Source organism: Larimichthys crocea, chromosome XX (assembly GCF_000972845.2).
Source record: "Larimichthys crocea isolate SSNF chromosome XX, L_crocea_2.0, whole genome shotgun sequence".
Taxonomy (NCBI): Eukaryota; Metazoa; Chordata; class Actinopteri; family Sciaenidae; genus Larimichthys; species Larimichthys crocea.
The window spans coordinates 367,557-385,521 of record NC_040030.1 but is presented as its reverse complement, the minus strand read 5'-3'; the positions used below and the strand labels follow the sequence as shown (position 1 = coordinate 385,521).

The following is a 17,965-nucleotide window of genomic DNA, read 5'->3' as shown; positions in this document are numbered from 1 at the left end:
TAACTAAATATTTGTGTATAGACAATAAGACATGAGAAAGACTAATTAATATACAATTGACTGGTTGTGACCTGACACCTGTTGATAAGATGGTGTTTTTCTCATATATATATATATATATATAATAATATATATATATATATAATATATAATATATATATATATAATATAGAGGAGAGAGGATCTACTATCTATCTAATCTATCTATCTATCTATCTATCATCTATCTATCTATCTAGCTATCTATCTATTCTATCTATCTATCTATCTATCTATCTCTGTCTCTCTCCTAGTGAAAATCAAAAGATTGAAGAATCTGTGAAGCTGAGGGTTTCAAATAGTAACCTCTTCTGTTGTACAGTACAGTGTGTAGATGAAGAGGAAGTACCAAAAGGGAATATTGTCCATTTAGTTTTGTTTTTGTTTAAGAGGTTCTATGTTATGATGGTATTTGTTTTTCTCTCTCACACCTCTTTAATATTTTAATATTCAGTTTTATACATACTTAAAACAAATGTTTGTTTACCTGACAAATGTGAGCCTCAGATAGTGAATGTTGGTGTTTTTTATTTACACTTAAATACCAGAAAATAGTGAAAATAGCCCTTCACAAAGTTCCCAAGGAACAAGTTGACATACATTCAAAATGCTTGTTATTATAGTCACATTGAAAAGATACATGTTTGACTTTATTGACAAATCACTGTTTTGGCTGTAGTATTTTGGTGTGCTATTAACATTATTGTTTATTTTTTATTTTTATAGAGACATCCTGAGACACATGGGCTTGCAACACAAGATGACCCACAGTCAAGCATCCATAAAATGGGAAAACATGAAGAACAGATACAAGGTAGAGTTTTTCTTTTGAATTTTGCCCAGCTTTATCAAGAATTTTGACAGATTTCCTTTTGATTCACGGCTGCTTCTGTCAGGAGCTAAAGAACCCACCAGATGGGGTGAAAGTGGTCCCTGAAATGTGGCCTTATTTCAGCCTGATGGACAATGCCATGTAGGGTCGGCTGAAAGGAAACACCCCCATCCTTAAGATCTTCCCCAATGACAATTTCTTACCCAACTCCAAACCCAAGAAACGCAAAGTATCCACGGTGATAAACTCCAGTACGACTTCATTTGCAGGTGGTCCAGAAATCGAAGTTTCCCTAAACGGAGCTGAGGATGGAGGAGGTGGTGAAGGAGGTAAGCAAGAAAATACAGTAGATTGCATCATGCATGAGGTGGAAGGCCAAAGTGATGGAAAGAGAGAGACTGGTACTACAGAGGGAGAGAGCAGTTCTGGATAGGGAGATTGCCGCTCTGGAGAGACTTTCTGCAATGAAAGACAGAACCGAGGAGGTCACAGAGGACAGTTGCGAGGCGAAAGACTCAGACACGATGGACAGGAAAGAGCGGTTCCTTCTCCTGTTTGAAAAACTTCTTAAAGCTTTTTGATTCATGGGATTGTTCTACCAAAACCTTCCCTGACGACACATTTGGTTTAGATTTCTGAGGGGTTTCCACCTCGGGTGGCATCTGTACATTATTCAAAATGCCTATATCGTTATAAGTTATCAATGAAAACGTTGAGCCACTCCTAGTTCGGAGAGGTCTTCAAAACAACTTTATTCACTTGTGGTTATTCCATACAGAGCACACAATAGCAGGCTATTAGCATTATTCTTAACCCCATCCACAATCAAAATCAACAACCCCCCCCCTCCCAAATCAAACAATAGTCTTTATTTGATCGACTCTAGACATTAGAGTCTTTGTTATAAGCTATTGTGCACGGTTAAAACATCACTTTTTGAAATGTAATATACCAAATATTGCAGTTCATGTAAAAAATCTTCTTTTTTTTCCTTCAGAATATATATTTTTATATTACAGTACAGACTTTACAACAAATGATTGTGTTTAAATGCGTCTTTTATTGCATTAGATACTCAATTTACCTTTCATTAAGCTCCAGCTTCAATAAGTTTATGCTAGTATACATTTCCAAAAGTGTTAGATTCGTCATTAATATAATATTATTTTTATTTTTTACAAAACAAACATATTTAAACAATATTACTGGTTGTTTTTCTTGCCAGTCGTGAACAGACACTGAACAGAAACATACATGCCATTTGAGGGTTTTAATAAACTGATTTCTCCGAATGTCACCTATTTCTTTAAAATCTTAATCAAGTTGCGGAACAGTTTGGCTTTTGATAAAGTTCTTGTGTGAATGTGTGTGTGTATTTGTATGTGTGTATACATGCATTTCGGGATGAGAGAGTTACAGTTTCAGTGTGTATGTTGTGTTGTTGTGTTACACCTGGCATATATATATATCGGGAAGCAGGAGAGCAGTGTATATGTGCTTGATCACCAGAATCTGACTCATAATTCATGTGTTTGTGGATGTTTATGAAGCATAAATTTCCACATAGAGATTTACTGATCTGTAGTATACATCAGCAGCATTTATAACAGTTTTGAAATACGTTATTGAGATTGACTGTTCGTTTGAGGAGGTGATAAATGGTATGCATGTCTGCGTGTGTGGTTGTGTGTGTCATTATGTACAAAGATGTGTGCATGTGGTTGTATTTGTGGGAGTCAGTGTGCAAGAGTGTAAGGTATGTGTCTGTGTGGTTAAACGAGATCCCCGATGGGTATACGGGGCAGGCAGATGTAAGCCTGCGGGGTCCTGCTGAGGTTGATGGGGTTGCCGTCCAGACGGATGTCCTCCAGTGCGTTCCTGATGTAGTTGAAATCTTTCAGGTTGCAGAACGTGTCCTCGTGCATCATTTGAACATTGTTACGCTGCAACCGAAGAGAGAGGATGATATATAGTGAGGCGTCTCCTTTATGCATATTAGACCTGCTTTGATTAAACTTGATCATGATAGATTAGAATAGAGCATCAAATCTAAATTCAAACACACAGGTGTTTTCAATTACTTTGCCGAATTAGCCTCAGGACAGTATTTGTTCATGAAGTTTGGTGGCATCATGTAATTTCAGCATGAGCAGAAAGGTCCTATCAGACCAAATCAGATAAAAAAATAATAATAATAATAATAAAACACCTGTGTGTGAACCTGGAATCATTTATTATTCCAGATTCCTGTTTTAGTTAAATAGATTAACCCGAGGAACACAAAGAAGTTTCATTACAATTTAACATTTCACTTTCAATGTTCACAAGGCCAGAGCAGATGTACCTGTAGGTGTAGAGATCGCAGGCTGTCTGGTAGAGGCACAGGGATGTAATCAATGTGGTTGTCTGTTAGGTACAGGTACAGCAGGCTAGTCATATCCTGAAATACAATGAGAAAAAGATACAAATCGTTATTGGCTCAGGCCTTTAGATGTCACTATTGTGACAGAAATGTTGTAAAGACTTTCCAACACATTTAAAGGCAGCAATTTTATCACAGACAGAATATGAATATCACAGATACTTTGAAGTTATGTAAAAACATAAGTGTGTAATCCAGTTTTAACGGAGTACTATAGTGTCTGTGCGGGAATCTGACTGATACTGGATTTCTAAAGTTGATCCAGGTTTCAGTCATATACAGCTGGTACACAGTGACACAAAACAACTTTCCTATAGGACCATAGTGCTTTATAGAACAAAACGCAAGAGAATGTAGAGAACCAACTAAGACCACATAGAACTACAGAACACTACACGAGACGACATAAAAACATTTTTTTGGTTGTTTCTAGTGGGTTGCCCCTTGTCTGGGTCACAGTCTGGGCCTAAAAATATACAAACAGCACCAAAATGTCCAGATAACAGAGAATAAATAAAATCTAATTATGGGTATTGGTAGTTAGTTGTTTGCATAAACATGACAAAAATATATTTATATGAATATATTTGTATATAAATGTATTTATCAAAGTATATATACACATTGCGACATATCTGTAACAAGCTAATATCGACTGATATATCCACCTGTATTGGTTGGCCTCAAGTTTGTACCTGTAAGCATGAAACATACCTTGAACGCCTCGTTGTGAATGCCCTTGGAGCCAATGTTGTTGTGGCTGGCATCGATCAAGGTCATGGTCTCTGGGAGGGCAGGCAGCTGTGAGATATGATTTTCTCGGATCACCAGCTCCTCCAGCTCAGGAAGACCCATAAATGCTTTGTCATCAACGGATGTTATCGCGTTGGCGGTTAAGTCGATCCTCTTCAGCTTGTCTGGAAGGAGGTAGAAAAAACACAACCTGAAGTGTTGATATCAATGGCCACAGTGATTAAGTGCCTGCCATTGGTTCCCTGCCCTAATATTCAAACAGGAAACATACTCATGAAGGCGAAGTCGGACTTGTTGATCTTGGTGATCCTGTTGTAGCGTGCATAGAAGTGAGTGGTGTCTTTGGGAAGAGGTGGTACACTATCCAGCTTCAAGTCATCACAGTAGACCGAACCACCAAGGCACGTGCACAGCAAGCAAGTGGGCATACCTGGAGCACATGGGAAAGAAGAAGGAGACGAGGAGAGGGAGGGAATATAATAGGAAATAGTAAGAGGGAGAACGTATTGCAGAGGACACTTGGTGGTGAATGGGATCAGAATGGTCCTAATCCAGGTCCAAATCCAATCAAATCAGGATTTGGGGTATCTCAAATTCCGAAGAGAACTGAGGTTTTTACCATGACTCTTGGAATTCAATGCCCCTGGTCTTCAGTACTGACCTTCCCTGTCAATCTCAGGCTCATCAGGCTCATCAGGTTCATCAGGCTCTGGCAATCCAGAGCTCACTGACCCTTCTACACTGCCAGCACCCTCCTGAGGGGTTTGTGGTGTAGTCGGAAGCAGCCCCTCCTCTTGTTAGAGACAAGATTAGGTGTTAAAGAAACAGGTTAGATCAGCGTGGACATGGACATGGAACAGGTCTGGCAATCAGTAGCCCACTGTTTGCCGCAGTGATAAGTCACATACAGTATATTAGCAGTGTTAACAACAAGTGTTTATGACATTTAACTGATGGATAGAAGTTAAATGAAAATGGCTTTAATGTGTTAATAACATGAATGTGATCTGCTGAGGGGTTACAAACAATATGCTTGTTAACAAAGAACAAAAAAACACTTTTTTAGGGAAGCCAGGTCAGAGTTTCAGTTCCCTCCATGGACGACTAATAGACTAGATAAACACATGGGAGTAACCATTTATATGAAAATGATTCTTTCAAGGAATAACCCAATTCACTGCTCAAGTAATACTACTATCCCTTTTCCAATGCTGGAGCCAGTTCCCACCGTAAATCTCAGAGCGTTCTAAGCATTTCCATTTCCTCCAAAACATTTTTGAACAGCAAAATCTGCACCAATCCAATCACTTTAAAGGTGCCCTATGGAGTTTGTTGTAAACATTTACATCAGTGTTTCTCACCAAAACACATTATGTATCCCTCAGGTTTAACTGACATGATTAATTAATTTGCTTTCTAATTAAACATTTGAAGGCTGAGTATTTTAAATCAAACTGTCAAAGCTGTCCTGGCCTCCACAGTTGCTTCTACAGTACATGAGCATTAGTTTTCCCACTTGGCCTGTAGATGTTACACTGGGGTGACGTTAGCTCCAGGAGCTGGCTCCAGGAAAGTTTTACAAAATGGTGTCCTGTCTTGTTTTATTGAATGGCGTTTACATTTGTACAATAGCACTGAATATGCGTTATGCCCCCTCCACAATGAGACTATAGCGGTCCAATTGGGTCCTACTCTGCTGGACTGTGAGCTCCCAGTGAACAGCATGGCCGAACCCAGTACTGAATACAGCTTCTGAGAACGATGTTGGCCAGTTTGATGACAGGTAATACAGTAGTCCTGAGGTGGTTCCTGGCATCCCCTTGGTCCAGGTTTGGCAGTGTTCACTGGGAGGCTGCTGATCCTGGTTCTGTTGCTACAGCAGCAGTTAGTGATTACTTTATTGACACTTCATGATATCATTGGTAGAAATTGATTGGCTCAAGCTGATGCAAAGATGAGTTACATTTTTGTTTTACAGGAACAGACAAAATGTTGGATTTTGATATAAATTGATTTATTGTATTTATTTGACAAAGCATATTGTTAAAAACACATTTTTCATTTCTTCTCAACTTTAATGCATCAGTAGTCTTCTTTGTCACTGTGTTTCCAGATGCACTGCTGCACTGTTTTGTGCTTTACCATCACCATTATTAACAACTAATTCATTAAAAACAATGCTTCATAGCACTGTTAGTGGTTAAAAACTCCATGGGGTGCTTTTAAAGCTGCTGGACTCCAAGCAGTGATATTGAAGTCGGGGAAGAGAAAACCAAAGTTGCTGAAGCTGATTCATCGGAGGAAGTGGACAAAACTGACAAACAAGGGCCAGTTCATAGAAAAATTAATTGGCTCCCTGGCCCAGCATTGACACCTTGTTCAAAGTATTTACTTTCTGGGAGACCTTCTGGTGTGTGAGATGTGGATTTAAGTTTGCCTTTATCTCACATAAGTCAAGTTAGATACTGACCTTTAGTGTCAGGGACCAGAGTTACCCCAGGTACCTCTGTCTCTTCAGAGCCAGAGACACCTGAAGTCCCAGAGACTTCAGGTTCCCCAGAGACTTCAGGTTCCCCAGAGACTTCAGGTTCCCCAGAGATTTCAGGCTCCCCAGAGACTTCAGGTTCCCCAGAGACTTCAGGCTCCCCAGAGACCTCAGGCTCCCCAGAGGCCCCTGAGGTTCCTGAAGCTCCTGAGATCTCCCCAGAATCACCTGATGCCTCACTGGGGATAGTCTCAGGAATGAGGGGCAGCTCCTCCTCTTGTTAGAGCCAAGGTTTGGGGTTAGGAGACATGAGATTAGGAGGTTGAGGGGTGAGACAGACAATCAATCAACCCATTAATCAATCAATCACACTCAGATGACACAGAAGGTTAGAAAAAGCATGATTATAAGTAACACAAATACGATGGCGCACAGTACAACTGACTACAAGCAGAAATCAACTTTAACACAGTTAAATGGAAATTAAATCAACATAAATAAGAGTAACACATAGTAAGACAGGTTATTGCTACATAGGTCAAGAAATAGAGTTGCCACAAGCCTTACTAACACTTTTCTGCTCTTTAGAAGTACTAACCTCCAGATATAAATGTTATCCCTGAGTGCCCAGACTCTTCCCAGAAGTCCCCAGAAACCCCAGCGCTTCCAGAGGCCCCTGAGATCAAGATCTCTCCGGAGAACCCAGAATCGGGCTGGTCCCCAGACCCTCCAGAACCCAAGGGGAATTCAATGAAAACCTCTCCAGAGCCACTGTCTCCGGAGGCTCCAGAAATTGAAGATCCCATTTCATCCCCGGATCCTGAGATAATCCCAGATCCTGAGAGACCCTCAAATCCTGAGTGATACCCAGATATCAAGATATCCCCAGATTCCAAGAATTCCCCAGATCCCCCAGAGCTAACGAGCTCCTCAGAGGCTCCAGAGATCAATATAATGTCACCAGAACCCCCGGAGCCACCAGAGACCGATATGTCTCCCGAGCCTCCAGACCCAGAAACCCCAGAAGCTCCTGAGGCTCCAGACCCTACGGAGCCCCCAAAATCCCCGGAGACATGAAGGATGTCAATGGGCGTCAGACGCAGCTCCACCTCTTGTTAGAGACAAGATTAGGTATTAATAAACAGACAGATGAAAATGAAACGGATCAATCAGGTTTGGAGGTCACAATGATGATTAGGGTGTGTAGTTGGTGACAAATGGACACAGTGATTGAAAATGACACATTTAACCATTAACAGCTAGTTAAATGGAACACATGCACATGGAAAAGATGATTGTTGAAGATGCAGATGATTATTTTAGAGAATAGATTAGTATTCGTTTGTTTTGGGTTTGGCATTAGGTGATACTGCTTTTACTGCATAGGCCCAAGGAAAAGCAACGCTCTTCGGGTATCAAGTGACTCTATGCTTATGGGTGTGCAGACCTAAAGGTGTGTGCTTTTTCAGACCTTTTTGTGTGTTTGGACCCATGAGAACCCCAGATCCTCCTGAACCCTGAGGGATGAACTGGGGTTTTAGGGGCATCTCTTCCTCCTCTTCCTCTTCTTGTTCTTGTTCTTCCAATGAGGCCTCGGGCACAGGATAGTTATAGTCGGGTGGGGCCAGTGTTCCAATCTCTATCTGAGGGAAAGACAGTGGCAGTGAGTCAAAAATGTATGATAATTTGATTTGAGATCGAGCATAAGCAAAGTAACATTTAGTCTGAAGTGTTTCCTTGTCTAGAAAAAAACTCGGCAGTTCAACAATGAACAACCTTTATCCTGATATTATCACATAGAATGAAAATACAGTTGAAGACCTTTTGTTTTTTGCTTTTTGTTAACCTACACATTTCAGTATTTATTTTCAGTAAAATCAATGGTGCCATTTTAGCAAAGGAAATCTGAATTCTTAGCAGACGATACCATGGAGAGCAACATGCAAGATGTTTGACAACTCAATGAAGTGTGCACAAAGTAGTTCTGGAAGGGCAGCATTTTTCTTTTTAGGATGAAATTGTTTAAAAAGTTTAAATAGTTTATCTTAAAATTTGTCAATATGTATTACCAACTATCTTTTCAATAGTGCCAGAACAGTTAATTAAAAATGTTGAAGGACATTCAAATTGTAAATGTGTTTTACATCTCGGTCATTTCTGACAACTAACTCCAGTAGAACATTACAATTGAATTGATCATTGTGATGGCTTGACTTGCATTACATTCACTGTGGCTGGACATTATTGACAACATGGAAAACACTGCTCTATTCAGTCTATACCAGCACCAGTGTCTTTTAGCAAAAGTATTGTTTTTGCCTATTCGGTGATGTAAGTAAGAGAAAATAATCCGTGGCGTCTGATCAGTATGATGTGTTTGAATTTGGCATTGTTACAGTGAATTTTATGCCATAAAAATTTGCCAGCTGGATGCGAGACAGGCAAAAGGTTGTTCATTAATCACAGATATTTCCCCCCTTTCATTAATTTCCATTTACAGCAAGGTGTCAGTTACAACTAGTGAACGTCTGGTGTCAGATTTGCTCTGGGACCTCTTCCCAGGATCCTCTCTCTCTCTCTCTCTCTCTCTCTCTCTCTCTCTCTCTCTGTCTGCTATCTTACATTCAAAATAGTCAAAAAGCAAACAAACATCAGGAGAGGTTTCCAGGACTGAGACACTATAATCTCAGGTGACACAATATCAGTGGCTCAAGGACGAAAACAAAAAAACATCAGAAGATCAGCATCAGTGTCTCTGCCACTAGATGGCAGTAAAGTTTCCTGATTTAAGTATTCAGATCACTCACATGCAACTTCTATGAAAGGCCATAGAGGACATTTCTGTAGTAGAAACACTTTCTGAATGCATATCTTTATATGAAACGTGTTTTCCATAACAACAGATACAAAAGAACACAGTCAGGCGGGTCGGAAATTAACTACCAGTGAGGAATTTGTTCACATCTCCTTGGAAATGAACTGATTAGTAATGGAGGATGCTTACATATCATATTTTTTGTGTGTGAAGTAAAAGATGACATTTAATTCTGTAGTCTTTATTGAAAGGTTTTCAAATCACTATTTGAAGAAGCATCTGAACACATTGGGTGTTGTGCTACATGTTCAGCTTGGTTGTAGTCAGCTTTGGGTGCCCTTTGATAAACTTAAGAAGCAGACAAACTGCAGAGGGTACGTCCAAAGACTAAAATGCACAACCATGTCTCTTCTACCTCATTTCAAAATATCAAATTACCTTATAAACAAAGGCTTTGCATCTTTGTTTGTCAAGTAGGCCAACATTTATGTTTAATGTTGGGAGATAAATTAAAAGACAACTCTGCCAAACGAACCGAAGTGTATGAATTACAGTGCTTTTTGGTTCTTTCATTAAAAGCTTCAGGTAAATCCATCTGGTACTATAATTGTATTTACAGTCTTTCCCATTGCACTTTGATGTTTTAGTATTTGCCCAAACCTGCAGTTCTATCATTCTCCAGGCGAGGGCAATGAACCCCCACACACTGCCACAGGTAATACCTGACACTGTCTCACGCCTAACAAGGCTGACTCAACCCACCAAACAGGGAATGGTCCTTGTGGAACCAAGACTCACATGGTAGCTGCATATTTTAGCCGTTCAGCTACTTTCAACCACAGTAATCAGATGTCAGTAAGCCAAGAGGTATCAAAAATGAATGTAAATCAGCACAATCATGCAAGTCAAACTAGCCTTCAAGTGATAGGTTACAAGACATATAATTGACTAAAGGACATGCAAAGACATTAAATGCAGCAATGAAGAGATGTCCAGCACCGAAAGATACTTTTAAAAGCTTGGCAGAGACACAGTTTGGGATACAACAAGGTAGGCCATTGAAAAGTCTTGCACAGAGTTAGCTTGCTGCAGCTCTCCCCTTCATTTCCCCCTTTCCCCAAAGCAAACATATACACCCGAGGGGAAAGAAGAGGCGAAAGGCTGGCAACCAAAAATACTGAGAAAAAAAAGCTCTGGAAACAGCATGGGAATACAGAATGCACAGTTGAATGTGAGCATCAAGCCGGCGCCAAATGTGATGTTGCTGCTGTAGTATATAGTACATCAATCAGTAGATGCATTCAGCTAAGTGTTTTTAAGTTTTAGCAACAGAATACTCAAATGATTTCAATCTTTTCAAAACAATCCCACACTGGTTCACCAGCTGCATCCGTTCCAACAAACCAAATGACTGAAAATGATTTTTTCTACCAAATGAGTAGCACCAGGACAGTTGACAGTTATAAAGGCTTGAGTCCAGTGAAATGCCATGTGGCAAATCTTGAGCCACATTTATGAGCCTTTCCAGCCCAGAGCGAATGCAAAGAGAATGTCTGCACTGTGGGGCTTAAAGGAATAGTCCAACATTTTTAGAAATACGCTTATTTGCTCTTGCGGATAGTTAGATGATAAGATTGATTGAGTCATGTGATCGCCCGCCACAGTAACTTCCCACAGTCTGGTTGCTTAGTAAAGGCTCCAGGAAGTCACTGGAATAATTCAATGTTCTTACACATTTTGATAAATTGCATTAATCACTGAGCTTTAGTGGTGCTGGCAGGTGGATAAAACCAGGCTATTGTTTCCCCCCGTTTCCATGCTTTATGCTAAGCTAAGCTAACTGGCTGCTGGCTCATATTTAACGCAGAGACATGGGAGTGGTGTCAATTTTGTCACCCGACTCTCGGCAAGACAAATGCAGGGACAAAATTCAGTGTCTTTTTTAAGATTATTTTTTGGGGCTTTTTATGCCTTTAATGATAGGACAGCCAAAGATAGACAGGAAGCAGTGACACGCAGTAAATGGCCGTCCGATGCGGGATTCGAACCAGGGGGCAGCTGCAGCGAGGACTATAGCCTCCACACACGGGGCGGCCGCTTAACCGACTACGCTACCGATTGCCCTGTTCTTGTGTCATTTTAAGTAAGATTGTTAAATACTACAGACAAGGGTAGAATACTAATTACTGGGTGAGGGTACATAATTATTTGTCACTACAGGTGGCTAACAAAACTGCAGCAAGAACAGCTTCAGTTTAAAACCTGGGATAAACAGCTGGATTGCAGCATATATTGTACAGCTATAAGTTATATTTTGTCCATTCCTTATAAATGGAATATAAATATAAAGATTGAGACAGATTGAATGTCTTGGTCGAACTAAAGAGAGACGCCTGAATGAATCTACAGCAGCTCATTAAAGCATTTGCAGAGACTTGAATTCAGCAGACTGAAGATGATTTGCTTGCTTAACATCGAAGACGAGCCTCCTCTCTAAAGAGACAAGCCCCGAGGAGAAAGAAAAGAAATACCAACAGATGGATGTGGAAAGTAAAGAGTCAGCATTCCAGTGGCATGGAGCTCATCTTCGCTTCATTTCTCCCCTGACATCTGATGTGTGTGAGAATAAAATCCATTTAATCCTCACTCCTATTAAATAACCAGTCTGGAGGATGTGCCCTTTCACCTTTAACTGTGTTGTTAACAAAACTAAATGTCAGATCCTTGCAATGTCTTATTCCTCAAAACAATAATGCTGCAAATAAAAACTGATGTGTTTATACAGGATGAGAGATTCGACTCTCTAATTGTTCTGTTTCTCCTCTTGATACTCCCACAGACTCCCGCAAAAACCTTATGCAATGTGCTGTGTCATATCCAGGCTTGTTAAACAGAGAGATATTATCAAAGCCATTTGCCTGCAACACATTACAACTTTCCCACACTGAGCACTGTCATGTGCAACACTGAGCTGTAATGCTTTGCACACCACAACTCAATCATTTTGAATTTAGACACAAAGGTGTGGTTGTACCTTTTTGCAACGGCCTATTAATTCACCGCTTTAAGTTGTTTCTTCTCCTATATTCTGCTAAATCTGCATCCGACTGTTGGATGTTAGATAACAGCAGTGATGTGAGTGCTATCCACATCAGGTTTAACTTAAATCGTTGGCTCAGACGAAACCCGTTGAAAATCCGATGTGGACGATTTGCCTCGTGCCATCTTGACATTGCCTTGGCTTAATTTCCTGGTTACAAAGAGGTATAAACGGGAACATGAAATTTGGCTAAAGCTTGCCATTACAGCATGCCCTGCAGGCTTGCCACATCAAACTCAACTTGAGCTGCTTTAAAGGCATCCTCTGGAATCCATCATCCAGTTTGTAACCCTTTCTGTCTCTGTTCTCCACACATCTTCTAAAAAAAAAAACTGAGCAGAATTTGAGCAGAATGAGAAAAGACACAAGTCCCAGAAGGCACAGCAGTCCTTCAGTTTGGCTGATTTTACTGCAGGTCTCTTACTGTTTAACATAGTATCAAGTACAGTAACAACAGGTGAGACTTTTAAAGAAATGATCCCATAGCAGCTTTAAAAAGAGAGTATCTGTTACATTCAGTGTGAGAAAATGACACATGCGGAGCGTGCTGCTACAAATTCTGCACAGCAGAAGAAAAAAGTTTTAAACGTTGTTCCTCGTCAACAAAAAAATCTGTCCATCACCAGGGCATAAATATTGTTTGATTCCATGCATAAAAACTACTCCAGATGCAGAAGGGTTCAGTCTGTGGAGATTTAAGACCATGTAACTTAAATGGTGACTGGCCAAGGTACAAAAGTGAAATATTTTGGCCAAAATAGTGCACAAAGCTGGAAAGCAGTGCGTCCATTTTCCAGGTATCAGCGGGATGTCTGCTCCATGAACCTGGTGACCTCGGTTCAGAACCAGCCAATTCCCCCATGTTTCGCCGCTGTGATTTGTGTAATCTGAAGAAAAGTGGGACATCTAGAAACTGTAACAGCCCGCGTGAGTTGTATATCACAGTTATGTGATCTCATTTATTGTGTGTTTCCATTTTGTTTTCCAGTGATCGCTCAGCTTCACATGGGTGACATGAACATTGCTTTAAGTGTCCTTCAGAAATATGTAATGGCGCGTACAGCGAAAAAACAGACCATTAAACCATTTAGAAATCAAATCCATCAAGTTGACTGCAGATCCCCGGTGATCAGAATTAAGACAAATGTATTACATCCTAATGCCAGAGAATAATTGCATTTAAAGGTCTGGCCAAACATTTTCTCCGGTGTACTGATTGACCCATATAGTTTCTTACCTGAGGATCATCAATTGTCAGCCTATCTTCGTAGTCATAGACATCCGGGTTCTCCAAATTTAAATTGTCTAGATCCACATCATAGTTGGCACTGTCGTATGTGTCCAAGTCCACTTGTCGGGAAAATCTGGGGCTGGCCACCACCGCTTTGAGGACGAAGAGTCCCAACACGAGCCGCACGAGCATCCTCATAGTCCACCTTGACACAGACAGGGAGAGATGTAAAATTAAAGGGTGAATGCACGAAAACACATTTGCAAATGATTTATTTTGTCACATGATGAGTTTTCTTTTGTTTAATTTGTTAATCGTTGTCATTTGTAGGTAGAAATTTACCTTGAAATACCTTGAAAACATGTCAAAATTTAAAGGAACCGTCTCAGATATGCTGTGTATCACGGTATGGATTAAAATATAGTTCCACTTAGGTTGAACTTCAACAAGGCATGTCTTCATGATATTGGCTGCATAATCGGTCTACAGTGCTACAGACCAGGGCCTGACATTGGGTCACACCACTAAGGTCAGTGTGTTCATTACTGAGGTGCAGACAGCTCAAAGCAATCGAAAAATAAGGGGCCTCTTTCCTCGTTGTAGCCAGAGGCTCACTGTTCCAGCGAGCAGCCATCTTGGCTCAAATCAGTGCTCGCCTGTGGTGTGTCAAAGGTCAGAAGTCAGAGTTGATCTGATAAGAAAACGGGACTATTTTCTTCAGCCTACACAAAGTCTGCATTTCATTTTAAAATGCATTTAAATGAGAAGTGATTTGGGGTTGCTTCTTCTTCTTCTTCTTCTTCTTCTTCTTCTTCTTCTCCTTCTTCAATAAAACTGAGTTAGAGCTGCATTTGAATTCCTGTGTTTTTGGCTGTGGATTCAACAGTTTTTGCCAATCACACCGAAAAGGACTTTGGCTGAAAATTCTTGGCAACAAACTTGAAGTGAGGGTGCAGACAAGAGGGTCCCTTTTCTACTTGAATCTAAAATTAGCATGTATGATTTTCACTGAGTGAGATCTACTATGCACTGCCCTGACCCAGATAGCTGCTTGTTCATTTCCTCAGCAGCACCGATCTACTAAGCTTAGCGAGGTTGATTAAGTTCAGAAGTGTGAATCCCTGGTGGGAAGATTAGCAAGCAGTATGTTAATTACCATTTAATTATCTGGCACAGTTGACATCACACTTAGGAATCAATCATCTGTCAGTTGGGAGTCTCATAGCGCACTAATAACAGGTGTAGCCACATCTCAGCTGGCCTGAGATAGATAGATGTCAAGTCCAAGAAAAGGCAGAAGAGTTTAAAGAGAGTCCTCTAGGCCGGGGCAGAGAAACGGAGAGCGAGGGAGGGAAGGGAAGAAGAGAAGAAAAGAGTGAGATGGAGAGAGACGTGGACAAGATGTTGGCCCTCAGGGTTAGATGGAGAGAGTGAGAAAAAAAGACTGAGTGGGAGAGAGCAAGAGAGAGAGAGAGAGAGAGAAAGAGAGAGACAGGTTTCCAAGCTAACTCGACCCCTCGCCCTTTACAGAGGGTCTTTATGAGGCCCGGTCGCTGCCTGTCTTAGCACTCAAACTCCAAATTCCTCCGAGGTTTGTGGACAGGATGGCAGTGAGTTACAGCTGCAAGGAAAAGCTTCATTCAGCAGTGAAGGTGCTCAAACACACACACACAGCGCACACATGCACACGCACACACACCACACACACACACATTCATACACGCACGCACACTTGGAAAGACACATCGTCTCACAGATGCACACTCTGTCTTCACACACCTATCTTTCAGAGAGAGAAAATCGCCGCTATTTCTGGGATGCGGACAAGTATAAAACAATAAAACACAGTGTCACGGTTTATTTAAAGTCATGAATCAAATCTTTGTTGATGTCAGAGAGACAGATGAATTATGCGAATCAATCCCATCATTCTCTTTTGGAAATGTCCAACATGAGTGCACCCTTTCGAGAAAAAGGTGACTGGTTAGCATCTCCACTGAAATAGACTTTCTGTCACGAGGCTATGAAATCCAGCATGGTTACACTGAAAGAGGGACTATACTAAAGACAGAGGTGTGCTTTTATACAGGCCATCACAGTGTACAGTGTGTGGAAACTGTGTATGAGTGTAGCCTCTAGACTACCTCCGTGTTATGCTTGGCTCCGCGTTGGGCATTCCTGATATCCAGTGATTCTACCATTTTTCCTCATGAGCCATAAAAAAAAACTTGACAGACGTCCCCTTTGCTACCAGCTGCAGAACAAACTGGTGACTTGCAGATTTGTATCATAAGAAAAATTCCCAGTTAAGCAGGTGACAGAAATAAATAAATAAATAAATGCACACAGTTATGTTCTACTAGAAAATGTATAAAATTAACATTGAAGTCACAGTTTTCACAGTCAAATCTTTAGAGTCACAATTCATCTGGCTTGATTAGATACTGCGTCAAAAGAAAACAATGCTGCAGCTGTCAAAATTGCAAAATAAGTCACCAAGGTTTGTCATCAGTCCAAAAAAGACCTGTTGAACACATCTACAAAAACAAAAAGCCGACATATCATAACCACTAAGAATGCCAAAGGACCACAAATACATCCACATTTCAGTCACCTGCAAAGCTCCCAAAGTAAGTCCCTGAGTGAAAATAAAGCAGCTGCACCACACACCAATTAGCCAAGTGGCTCCTGAATAGAGGTGTTTTTGGAAGGGGCAAGTTGAGTCACTCTGCCTGCCTAACTCCCTTCACCATAGAGCCATTGAGCCAGCATGATAGATAGCACCAAGAACGCTTACCTCTGTCTCCTGCTTTCCCGAATGGTCCCTTCAGCCGTGATGGAGATGCTGAGGGCTCCGGGACTTGGCCAATGGTGAGAGGTCGCGCAGGGTGCCTTGAAGAGGGAGGGTGGGTGTGTTAAGTGTGTGAACGGTGTATGTGTGTGAATGTGACAAATGTGTAAGTGTGTGTGTGTATGTGTAGGTCGGTGCGCTCTGGCAGACCCGAGTGCCCTGCCGCTTATGTGTGAAGGTAGGCACTGAGACTGATTGGACCAGAGCAGATTGCTTTTGGTCACTCGGAGTGCACCCACCCCACATCGTACACACACACATGCAGGACCCTCTCAAACACTGCACACACACACACACACACATACAGACAGACATCAGACACACAGAGAAAGAGAGAGCAAAGGCCCCCCAATGGCAAAATACCTTTTTATCCCTTACAAGAGTATCCTTTATTTTTCTAAGCGTGTAGCTCAATCAGACTGAAATATTTGTCCGCCTTTTCCTGAGGTGAAACTCTGGCATGTGTTGCTTTCATGTATGGGGGGGATCTACGGGGCCCTTGTACACAATGGGACCTCTGTGAGGAGCCCCTGTTAGCATGGTGCTGAGAGGAAGTCCCTGCTTGGAAGAAGGCCTCTGCCCTCCCTTTTGGTTGAAGCTGCTTTCTCTTTGCACCGTCGCTTGGTAAATGTTCTGCCTTAACTACAGATCTGAGTTCAGTCGTGGGATACCACAAAGAGAAAATTATGAAAAGTGATGGAAAATGAGCTGATCTGGGGAGGTCGCAGACGACGGCACCCAAGGCAAGTGGATGTTTTGCAGTTCTGTACTGATGTGGGTGTCGAGGAGATGCTACATACCCTCATAGACTCTTCATTGTTAAAACAAAAAAAAAACATACTGGCTAGCTTTACTCTGTCAGCTTTATTTGGCCACAGTTTTGTCTCAATCTACCCACCTCTGTCTCTCGCACTCCCATGGTAACTCTAGACCTTTTGATGAGTGAGGGGAAAAAGGACGTAGTGGAAATGCCAGACATCCTTCTGCACCTGCCCTATAAGATCGGGATTCATATTCAGGGCTTTCCTTCTGCCAAGCATTCTCAAAAAGCAAAGAACTGAATGAAATATTACCCAAAATATCTTGACACAATGACTGATGTGTCACAGTTTATGACAGAGTGCATTGTAAAGAGCCTGGGAAGCCCGGTAGATTCGGTCCACTCTGTAGAAGCATTCATATAGTAATTGGCAGTGAGATGGAAATGTTATGCCAGCTGAAAGACGGATTATGTTTGAGCACTAATTGTGGAGTCTGGGTATATATCAAATGAATTCAATTAATTACATTTTTGTTCTTATGTCTACACTATTAAAATGCGAGTGATTACATAAGGTACAAAAGGATATGTTGAAAACGTATTAAGTCACAACAGTCCCGCAGACTGTGGCAGGTGCACGCACTGTGTAACTAGATGTTTAGGGGAATTGTGTGATT

The 17,965-nt window shown here is 41.2% G+C and overlaps 1 protein-coding gene across 2 annotated transcripts; it reads right to left on the bottom strand.

Annotated features, from left to right (window-relative positions):
• Positions 1-1,614: 1,614 nt before the first annotated feature.
• Positions 1,615-16,699, bottom strand: epyc (epiphycan). Of its 2 annotated transcripts, none has more exons than XM_027272086.1 (10): positions 16,292-16,422; positions 13,684-13,882; positions 8,003-8,174; positions 7,130-7,642; positions 6,517-6,807; positions 4,708-4,839; positions 4,318-4,476; positions 4,008-4,210; positions 3,216-3,311; positions 1,615-2,814 (listed from the first exon to the last, which is right to left on the bottom strand). In XM_027272086.1, the coding sequence occupies exons 2-10, from the start codon at positions 13,873-13,875 to the stop codon at positions 2,644-2,646; spliced, it is 1,929 nt and encodes a 642-aa protein (XP_027127887.1). In that variant the 5' UTR covers positions 13,876-13,882; positions 16,292-16,422; the 3' UTR covers positions 1,615-2,643. The 2 variants fall into 2 exon arrangements, with proteins under 2 accessions (XP_027127887.1, XP_010736931.1); XM_010738629.3 differs by lacking the exon at positions 16,292-16,422 and adding an exon at positions 16,475-16,699 and having other exon boundaries at positions 1,616-2,814.
• Positions 16,700-17,965: the final 1,266 nt, after the last annotated feature.